Source organism: Nannospalax galili, unplaced genomic scaffold (genome assembly GCF_000622305.1).
Source record: "Nannospalax galili isolate Female #2095 unplaced genomic scaffold, S.galili_v1.0 scaffold858, whole genome shotgun sequence".
NCBI classification, from domain to species: domain Eukaryota; kingdom Metazoa; phylum Chordata; class Mammalia; order Rodentia; family Spalacidae; genus Nannospalax; species Nannospalax galili.
Window position 1 is genome coordinate 153,452 of NW_008341877.1, and position 11,430 is coordinate 164,881.

Here is an 11,430-nt window from a genome sequence, read left to right on the forward strand (position 1 = left end):
GTTGGATCTGTGTCTGACTGGATGAGTCCTTGTTTTCTCTATCACCGCATTGCATCTGACACATTCTTTAGAAAATATTTCTTCTGTGCTGTGGTGCTTTCTTTACAGTGGACAGTGCTGTTGAGTTTGCGCACCAAGGAGTGTTCTTCCACCAGGGTCAGATTTGCATAGCTGCATCCCGACTTTTTGTCGAGGAGTCAATTTATGATGAATTTGTGCGAAAGAGTGTGGAGCGGGCTAAGAAATATGTTCTTGGAAATCCTCTGAACTCAGGAATCACCCAAGGCCCTCAGGTGAGTGCAAAATAGAAGATAAACCCTTCAGACACTAGAACTAAAAATTCTTTTCAGGCCTGATTTTGAACAAGCTAAATTTAACATCTTCCTCTCTGTGCACTGTCCTGGCTGCTATTACTAGCCTTACTTGATGGTTGAAAGAATCTAGTCCCAATAGTAAAGAAGTCATTCTGGTTTGTTTTTTGTTTATTTCTTTTATATCCAGAAATACTTTAGGAGCTATGCTCGGAATTAAACACAGAAGGAATGGCTGGGATAAGCTGGGAAAAGCATGAACACCAGAGGTCAGATCTCCAGCACCCATATAACAGCTGGGTGCGTGTACATGCAAGCCTGTAATCTCAGTGCTCAGCATGTGGAGGCAAGGGATTACCAGGGCAAGTTGCTTAGCTATCCTAACCAAATGGATGAGATCCAGGAAGTTAGAGTGGGAGCCTGCCTCAGTATATAAAGTGGAGAATGATCTAGGAGGATATCCAGCATCAACCACTGCCCACCACATAACCATACACACACACACACACACACACACACACACACACACACACACGCATATGCATCTGCTCACAAATGCACCTGTATACATGTAAACATAGACCTATGTATACTACATTCATATACACACACCATTATAAGAAGCTAAATTAAAATTAAAAATATTATCAATTTCTTTCTTCAATTTATGTGTGTGTGTGTGTGTGTGTGTGTGTGTGTGTGTGTGTGTAAGTATATAGATATATACATGTGGGTGCAGGAGGCCAGAGGTGGTGTGTCCCCCTGGAGCTGGAGTTACAGTCTGTTGCGAGCCACCTGCAATGAATACTGGGAAATCAACTCCAAACCTCTGCCAGAGCAGAAGATGGTCTTAATTCTGAGCTCTCTATGTACAATTCTTAGCACTCTCAGAAGTTTGTATACATTTCTCTGTCAGAATCAGTCCTTTATCAGGTGGTTTTCCACAAGATTAAACAATGGAGCACCCCAAGTCCTCTGCTGAGTTCTCGGTTTCTTTGACAGCATTGACAGGACTTTCAAATCTGCCTGGGGTGGGGGTTGGGGGAGATGAGTAAGTCGGAGGTGGGACTGAGGGGGGGGCTTGCAAGGGATCAATCACCCTCCCTTTCTTTTTCTGGATTATCCAATCCCCCACAATAGCTCAAACCAGCCAATGTTGAGGGAAAAAAGGAGTCCATCCTACACCTAGACACAAAAGATCTGATTTTCCAGTAAGCACAGATTCCAGTCTGGATCACTCCCGAGTGGGGTATTTGTGTGTGTGTGTGTGTGTGTGTGTGTGTGTGTGTGTGTGTGTGTGCGCTTTTAGTAAAAGCATTGGTTGAGTTCTGAGATCTTACTTTTCCTGCCTTTTTAAATGGCAAAGAAAAAGAATGTGTTCCTACAGGCCTAGACACACTGTAATAGCATCTAAAAATGATGTGATTTTTAGTATTTTTGCTGTATTTCTCTTTCTCAATATTCATTTATCTTTCTGTCTATAGAAACATAAAATACATTTCTCATTTGAAAGATGAATTGGTAACTATATAGAAGTAGGTATTTATCTAGATGATAGATCATAGATGATAGACTGATAGGAAAATGATAGATCAACACACACACATTTGCTAGAAAGATAAAAGAGAAGCAGAGCAAATATTTAAGATTGAACAATGGCCAATATTTCTTTCATGAAGAGTCAGTTATAGGCTCCAAAATTGAGTTACTTTATCAATTTTAAATATTTTATTTATAATTTTTATTTTATGTATATGAGTGTATTGCTTGGATGTAGGTCATTATGGATGATTGTTAACCGCCATGTGGGTGCTGGGAATCAAACCCAGGTCCTCTGAAAAAGTAGTGAGTGCTCTTAACTGTGGAACCATCTCTCCAGCCCCAATACCTAATTATTTATGAGGAGTAAACTAAAATAGACTTAAAAATTCTGAATCATGGAACTCTAAAGTATACAACTGAGTGATCTAATTGATTAATATACGGTTTAACACTCTGTAAGTGAATGGATGTTTACACCAGGTTGCACTGAATAAGTAGAATGCGCAGGTGTGCCGGAACCTTCAGAAGGATTCAAAGGCCCCCTGGCTTCTCTAGCCTTTAAAATTTTCACTTCTGTTAAGAAAAAACTTACGGAAGTAGACACAAGTTTACATTAACCGAGTGCTTCATCCACTGGTGGCTGAGTAGCTCAGACTTTTTCAATGCAGTTTTGGGATCTTCACAAAATACCAAACGAAATAATTATAGAGAGAATCAAGGTCAAACGTACTTAAGAAAATAATTTTTAAAGAGATAATTCTTTTTTTCCCCTTATTTTAAGGGTTACAAAGATAAGGCATTTGAGTTTTGGAGTAGTTATGCATGTTATATTTTTGTTTTATATATGAGTATTCAATAGGTATAATTTTCTTCATGTATAAATTGATTTTATTATTTGGCTTCATAATAAAATTGTATACTTAAATTGTTGGAATAATTAATATTTTCATTTGTAAAAAAATATCTGACTTTACTCCAACTCAATTTTCTTTCCAATAAAAAGAGGATAATAATGTCAGCCTTGGGGATTCGCTATGTAGGGAAATGAGATAAACTCTGTAACATCCATCACAATGCTTAGTTAGCTCAAGTGTCTGTTAAATAATCAGTAATTCAATGCCTCTATTCATAGATAAGAATATTATACAGTCATGTATTTTAACTTTTTCCTCATGGAAATGGTTACTTTTATGTCTTTTCCCAATATTCTTGGTGATCTGTAGTTTCAAAATATGTGGCTTACACAGATTTTTTTTTTTCTTTTGATCTTTTTGAGACAGGGTCTCCCTGTAGCCCTAGCTGGCCTGGATTTGCTATGGAGGCTAGGCTGGCCTTGAACTCAGAGATCTGCCTGCCTCTGCCTCTTAAAGGTGTGTACCACCACACCCGGCCACAGATGTTTACTTATCTGATTTTCAACTTATAAAACTTCAGAAATCAGAGACTAAGACCCTTACAACAATGTTGTGACCCATACCATTTTACAGTCTAGCTCAAGGCCTCTGCTACACAAGCATGACTGAATAGGGCGCAAGATTGATAAAGAAAGCCGTGCCCATCCTTAGACAATCTGAAACCTTCAAAGGTTTGTATTTAAGGTTAGTCTGACTGTGTACCTAAGTAGAGCTGAGTATTTTGCCACTAGTCCCATGCTATAGCATGGCGCCCCTCAGACTTCCCTGTGTATTTGAATCACTTAGCCAATAGGTAGGTTCAACAAGGGGCCCATGTCACATTTTGCTATCATCTGATACCCAGCCTGCTGAGTACAGGAGCCATTTTCATCAGCAAAAATTGAAATATAAAGTCTTATTTCTTAAAAATCAGTTGATCATGTAGAAGTCCAAGCAAACAAATTCTGTCAGCCTCTTTCTGTAACACGTATTCTGAGACTAATTCTCAGAACAGGCCAGAGAAGCTGGGAATGGAGTTACGTGGAGCCTTGCTCTGGTCAAAGAGGAAAGCAATACGATTTAGGAAATATATCTTGACTCAAGAAATATAAATACTGGTTTTGAGGACATAGACTGATTAATTCTCAGAATAGGCCAGAGAAGCTTGGCCTAGAGTTACATGAATCCTGTCTGCACACCGATTGACACCAGAATATCTCTGCTGGGTAGGTCTTTCTAATACCACCACTTAGCCTGGATCTATTAACTAGTATGTAAGAATACTGGTGTCCCTTATTTCAAAACAGCCCCTTGAATTCCATAATGGGCTAAAAATTATTTGCTTTGAGGAATGTCCTTTGAGCCTTGTGGACCGAAAAGACTGAAGTAATATTGTAGTAAATGTTGTGCTGAATTTGATAAAATACTAACTGATCGCAGCTAGCATTTACCCAAACTAGATGTGCAAAGCCCACCAGTGAAGCTTTACTGAGCCTTGGAAGATGGAGAAGATTTGCAGGACAGGATGATGTAAAGGATGCCAGTTTTCAAGTCATGGCAAGAGACAAGTTAGAAAGGCAAGAGCTGACCCTCCTCTTAGCTCCTGATCGCCAATCGTTCCTTTAGTATTTCATCCCTGCAACACTTCAGGGAGGCTGTCTTCACCATTGATGTGGGATCAAGAATCACACTGTTACTCAGCACACTTCTATAAGAATTGACATCATAGGAAGGCTCCACTTAGGGTGTGGGGAAGGTGAATCATGTGCTCCTGATATTGCCAACCAGAATTGAGGCCTCTTTTTACCCTCCCTTTTACACAATATGTTTAAAGTATTGTATTTCTATCATACTTGGACATTTAGACCGTGGTCCATTTAATGAAACAGGAAGATGATCATCAATTGTGACTGGCTAGAAACTAGAATGAAACCTGAGCTGGACTGAGGAAGGTTCCAGCTGTGGTCAGAATACGATATGGTATCCAAGGACCAGCAGGCCAGAAGACATGACTTAGGGATGGGAAGATTCAGTCCCTGAAGTATAGGATTCTTCCTACAGCCCAAAGCATCTGCTTCTCAATTGACACATCTACTGGACCATAATCAAGGCCTCTCTCCTTTCACTCTATCAGTAAAACTACAGGTCCCAGACAGATGGGTTAAATTATTAGTAAACTTTCTTCCATGGCCACAGTGCCAATGGCCGTGCTCATAGAACCGTGTTAAATTTAAATATCTTTAAGGTTTCTTTCCTGAAAACTTATGGGAAGAATGAACTGTGCCTCTGCCAGGTGCTTCGAATCAGCATTAGACTTTACGCAGTATTCTAGCATTTTGAAATCAGTATTTACAATGTTATCGTTATTAGTTGTCAGTTTTTCATTTTCCTGTACTATTTTTCAAACAGATTGACAAGGAACAACATGATAAAATACTTGACCTCATTGAGAGTGGGAAGAAAGAAGGGGCCAAACTGGAGTGTGGGGGTGGACGCTGGGGGAACAAAGGCTACTTTGTCCAGCCCACAGTTTTCTCCAATGTCACTGATGAGATGCGCATTGCCAAAGAGGAGGTAAGTGGTCCCACTTGGTTCTGGCACTTTGGTTGCCCTTCTGTCTCTATGCAGAACTATCTGATCCTCTAAAACTCTTAGCAGTTTGAACAGCTATCTCAAGCAGTGCTTGATAAAGAATTAAAGCCCCTTGTGTAAAGAAGAAACACTGGGGAACGCAATGAAACGGAAAAGAATTTCTAAACAGACACAGAACAAGGGGCTTAACAGCTTTGATAGGGTCTTCAGGGCTTTAAAGGGATGGAAAAGGATCCAGTCATTTGTAAGAACAGGAATAGATGTGCACATTGCTCATTATAAACGTGTATAATGAGTGATCTGAGTTATATGAAAAAAAGTCAAACTCATAGAAACAGTGGGATGGCTTTGTGTGGGAGTGTGGCGGGAGTGTGGGAAGCACAAACAACATCCGTGATGATGTTACACAAAGGTACCACATATAAGTAAGAGGAACTGGTTTGCACTTAAAATGGTAGTTAATATATGCTATGTATTCTGAGGGCTTTTAATATATGCAGAGATATGCCACTGTCCTTGTAAAATAAAAGTATTATGTAATACACTACACTAAAAAGATGTAGGTGGCTCAAAGTTACCTCTGTAATTCCCCATTTATTAAATTTGTATTTCACGTCCATGGTTTCACAGAGGATCTATTAATGTTGGTAGGAGATTCTTTCTTAATTAAAAAAAAATGTTTATCAGAATACAGAAGCTTGATATTTAAGAGATAATGAAATTATTTTCCTCTAATCTGTGTTGAGACACAAACTGGGTTGGAGATGGACTTACTCACTAGAATCTAGCAGAAGTGCAAGAGTAGTTTGCACTGAGTAGATAAACTGTGTTTATCTTATACAAGCAAGGCCATCCCTGGCCTGTGTTTGTGGCCATTGCCAGGGGAAGGGAACCCAGGCTTTGGTTAGTGGAGGGTGGTTCCGGATAGAAGCTCTTCTAGCAATGAGTCGTTTTCTTTGGTGTATGCTGTATAAAATTTGGTGACTGTTAGAATCCAAATAAAAAGATGTCTGAGTGCATGATTGTTCCAATTATGTAAAGGCCCAAGTACTGACATCTAAAGCATGAACACTGCTGTAATCACTGCCTGCTCAGCTAGTAGAACACAACTTTGCTTTTTTAGACTTGGTGCTAGGTGCAGTACTTGAAACATGAAGAAAACTGGGGTTAGAATTTAAAATGTTTCCAAAGAAAGTTAACGGTTTGATGCTGACTCATTAAGCATTGGCAGCTCTATTGCAGCTTCGAAGAATAAATCCTGCCTTAATGCTTTGTATCCTGTCTGGATCTGCAGAGAATTGTGCACTTGCTCACTCTGTGGCTACCTATTTTCATTTTTGCACATAATGCTGACATGAGCGGAAACACCTTAGTCAATGTAGAATACTTCACAGAGAAAACGTATGTAGTATATTTTAAAATATTTAGTTTTAATCTTTATTTGTATTATTCTTGTGTAGATATTTGGACCAGTGCAGCAAATCATGAAGTTTAAATCTCTAGATGATGTCATCAAGAGAGCGAACAACACTACATATGGCCTAGCAGCAGGGGTCTTTACAAAAGACCTTGATAAGGCCATAACCATCTCTTCTGCTCTGCAGGCTGGGGTGGTGTGGTAAGTACATCTGAGTAAGACATGCCCTTTCAGTATCAGCCACATCCATGGGCTGACTTGACTTCTGTAAGACCTGAATTTTCATTTTCAGTCAAACAACCTGCTAGAAAAGTAGTAGCCGAAAATTGTTTTTAAATCAAAGTAGTTTAAAAAAATTATTAATTTTATTTTATGTGTTATATGTTTTCCTGTATGTAAGTGCACCTGTGTTGTGCAGTGCCTGCAGAGGCCAGAAAAGGGTATTGATCTCCTGGAACTGGAGCTATACAGTTAACTGCCATGGGGGTACTGGGAATTGAACCCCATTCCTCTGGAAGAATTGACAGTGCTCTTAACTGCTCAGCCATCTCTTCAGTCCCTGTTTTTAAATCAAATTAACTCATCCAATCTTTTCAAGTTTTTCAGCCAAAACACTTTATGGGTATTTGATTTATGCAAAGTAAATATTGCAACATAATTTCAAGGCACCTAGCGCTATGGTGTGTAACAGAGATAAAAGAAAAATTCTGTTTTAGTCAAGTTTAATTACATTAGAGAATGTTTATTTGGTACTTTCTACATATGCAAAAAGTGATTACTGGTATCATTGTTAGCTATTTGCCATGTGGGGACCAAAGCTATGGCCTTATACAAGCAAGGCAATGGCTGTGTCTCTCAGCTTTATGTTTAGCCCTCTTTGCTTTTTAATATGAGATATGGGCTCAGTTGTTTAGTCTGGCCTTGAACTCCCTCTGTTGCCCAGACTGGCCTTGAACTTGTAATTCTTCTGCCACAGACTCCATTGTAGCTGAGATTACATGTCTGCATCCCCAGGATTTGTGGTTTTCAATTCTTATATCAGAATCTTACATTATTAGAGGTGCCTAAGGTTCATCATTTGGGAGAACCTGATGAATTTTTAGGAGCTTTCTTCTCTTGCCTTTGATCTAGTTTATATTCCTGATTTTACCTTACAATGACTGGTTTTTGTTCCTAATCTCATCTGTGGAAAAACCAGAAACTTGGTGAGGCTAAGTAACTTATCAAAATCATACGATAAATAAAAGAGGCAAGATTCAGGCCTGTGACACCCTCTAACAATGCTTCTAAACTTTTGCCAATGTTAGTACAGATTTACCTTGCCTGATTGCAAAGACCCTAATCCAAAATGTTCTGAAATGTACCAAAATAATGCTAAAAAATTTGATTTTTGGAGCATTTCAAATTTTAGATTTTAAAAGAGGAATGTTTAATCAGTAAAATCTATGTGGATATTTCATAATCTAAAAAATATCTCAACTTGAAACACTTCTGGTAGTCAACATTTCAGATAAAGGATACTTAACCTGTATCATCTGAGAGCTAATTACATGTAACCTGGGGCTAGAGAGATGGATCAGCCAGTCAAGTGCTTGCTGTGCAATAAAACTCAGGTGTGGTGGCCTTAACCTGTAATCACAGCACTAGGCAGAGGCAGGGGGAGTCCCTGGAGTTTGCTGACCAGCCCGTCCATAGGAATAGGCTCAGTGAGAGACCTTGTCTCAAAAAATAAGATGTTGAACAAGTGAGGAATCACTGGACACTCTCCTGCCTCCAAATGCACACGTTAGCATGTACACACACATACACATATACATATGCATGTATGTGTATATAACCTGGTGTTTGACAGAGAGGATGTTCTTCAAGCATCCTTATTTTAATATGTCTCTAATTACTCTAGCCATAGATCCTTTATTAAAGAATATATTTTAAAATTCCTGTATAATGTTAATGTCAATCAGCATTAAGCAGCAAAGCTGAAAAGGCTCACTGTTGTTTATTGTTTTGATAATGGCATTTTTAAAGAGACTCTTACATGAAATCAATCTAATTCTTCTCATCTAGTCATTATTACTATATAGCTTTTCCTTTTTTAAAAGTATTAATAAAATTCACTATTACTATTTCATGCATGTATACCATCTACATTTACTAAAGACGTTTTGTGTACCAAGTACTTCAAATAGAGCATTCTGTGCATTATGTGACAAGGTCAACAAAGGTCTTATAAAATATTACTATCTCTAACATTAAAAAAGTTGTCAAGGCTGCGAACCTTCACACTCATCACCACTCTCCCGTCATCTTGCTTCTCGCTAATTCTCTTTTTTGTTTGTATTTCTTTGTATAAATATCTTTAAAATATTTATAAAAGCCGACTAAGAAATTGATAACTTCTTCCAACACCCCTGTTTAAGCAACGTATTGACCAATTAATAAAACAAAAGAACTGACTATTCTGATACAAACAGCAATTGCTAAAGGAAATTAATTTTAGCTTATAGAATAGACAGCATTTAGCATTTAGAATATAATCAATTTGGAAAACATTTTCAAAAAGGAGATAGAGAATGCAAACTGTTGACTGCGACGTGTATGCATGTAAATACATAAGCATTGCAAAGTCTTGCATGTAAGCAGTAAAGAATGCCACACAATGCTGGGCATGGTGGCACACGTGCCTTTAATCCCAGCACGGGAAGCCGAGGCAGTCTGGTTCACAAAGCAATTTCCAGGCTGCAAAAAACAAAAGAACAAAAACAAAAATCAAAAACACAGGCTACAGCAAGAATACTACACAAATCCTTGTCTCCAACAAAAGAAGCACTTGCTTTTAAGTCATATTAGCTGTTCAAATTAACACGTCTTTATCACTATTCACAAGCATAATTGTACCATTTATTTCTATGTGATATATATGAATGCTTTCTGCATTTTCAGTTATAGTACTGTTTTTTATTTCTATGAATATGTTATATTAATAAAAAGAATTCTTAAAGAGATCCCTGTAATTTTAAATATCCAATTTTGGAATTATGTGATACGTATTACTATAATGTACGTCTCTTCTTCGATTTAAGGGTGAATTGCTATTCAATGATTAGTCCCCAGTGTCCCTTCGGTGGATTCAAGATGTCTGGAAATGGACGAGAGATGTGAGTAAAAATGCATATTTTTGTGAAGATGGTTTTCTCTCACAGAGAATTAATCCACTTTCATTATCTTCAGTAAAATCCAGCTCTGTTCTTTCTCAGAGCTTTACTAAATAGCATTTCAAATGCTGGAAGTACTCCCTATGGGCAAAAAGCAACACCAGAAGGAATATAATTTATTAGGCCTACAATTCAGAAAAGACCATGCTAAGTTCTGTGCCATGGTAGCTGAATTATCTCCTGCTTTGGGGGTTACTTATTGAGTGTGAATATAATCCGTTTGGAAAACATTTTCAGAAAAGAGGTACAAACTGATGCTTATGAGATGCAGGTAAGTATGAAAACACTCTTGGTCTTGGAATATACCTCTTAAACAAATTAATGGGTATTTCATCCCAAAGTAATATGCTCTTGGTGAAGAATGAATTAATTGGAAGCAGGTTTTCCCCAAAAATGTCAAAAGTAGTGATATGCATCCCTTCCGTGCTCAGTGATAATCTAGGAAACCTGTGCCTTGATTTCTGAAACTCTGTTCACGGTGTTGACCCTGGAATGGGTTAAGTGGCAAAAAGATAGCCCTTTTTGTAATCCTACTCACTTTCACATTGGTTAACTTCAGTCATTCGAGGAAATTTCAAATTTAACTTCTCTCTGTGTTCTTCCGTTCCAGTCTCTTTCTAAAATTGGAAATAAAGAAATATTCTAAAACAGTGCGTTTATAGCAAGAACTCAAATGAATTTTCATTTTACTTGATCATGTTTGTGAACTCAGTTCAGTAAACAGTTCCCCAAACATTGACTTAATGTGCAGTAAACATTAAGGCGGATTTCTTGGTACAGAGGGAGAATCAGACATAACTTGTCATGCACTCTGTTTCACCTATGGTGTGATTGTGCAGGGAAGCGTGAGGACCGTGGCATTTGCTAGAAATGCAGTCTCAGACCTAGCCAGATCCACTGGAGCAGCATTTGATGAAGGGAACTTGTACGCTTACGATTTTTAGAAGCACAGTACTAGTAACTCATAGATTTTTCTGAGCTAATGAGAAACATAAGCAGATGCTCTTGTGCTCTGAATTGAGATTGTACATGAGCAGGAATTCTCAGGAAGGTAGCTTATTTCAATCTCAGTGTGACAATAATCACGGTTATGACTCTTCTGGTAGTATCAAGGCTTTTGTAACCCTAAATACAATAGAAAGCAACTTGGTCAAAATCATGGGTAAATTTATCTTCTGCTTTGAGATGAAATACTTATGAAAATAATGTCTTTTAATGAAATTCAGACAGCTGAGACTAAGCCCTTTAACTACTTTGAAGCACATACTCACTGAAGTTTCCAAGAGGAATTTTCAAACACTTTTAACCCCCCAAATTTCATATAAAGGTATTATGTTTCTCAGGAGAATAAGATGACTTCTATATTCCTCTCTGCCTTGTAAGAAGGGAAGGGAAGAAAAGGACCAAAATCTTATTCCTCTGCAAACTTACATGGTCATATGCATTATAATTTTAGGAAA

At 38.0% G+C, this 11,430-nt stretch overlaps 1 protein-coding gene across 1 annotated transcript in view; it reads left to right on the forward strand.

Moving 5' to 3' along the window:
• Positions 1 to 11,430, forward strand: part of LOC103737699 (aldehyde dehydrogenase, cytosolic 1) — a 46,398-nt gene that overhangs the window by 31,403 nt on the left and 3,565 nt on the right. Inside the window, exons 9-12 of the mRNA XM_008837553.3 lie at positions 109 to 293; positions 5,156 to 5,320; positions 6,799 to 6,956; positions 9,839 to 9,913. Coding sequence (XP_008835775.2) covers positions 109 to 293; positions 5,156 to 5,320; positions 6,799 to 6,956; positions 9,839 to 9,913 — 583 coding nt within the window. The remainder of the gene's footprint in view (positions 1 to 108; positions 294 to 5,155; positions 5,321 to 6,798; positions 6,957 to 9,838; positions 9,914 to 11,430) is intronic.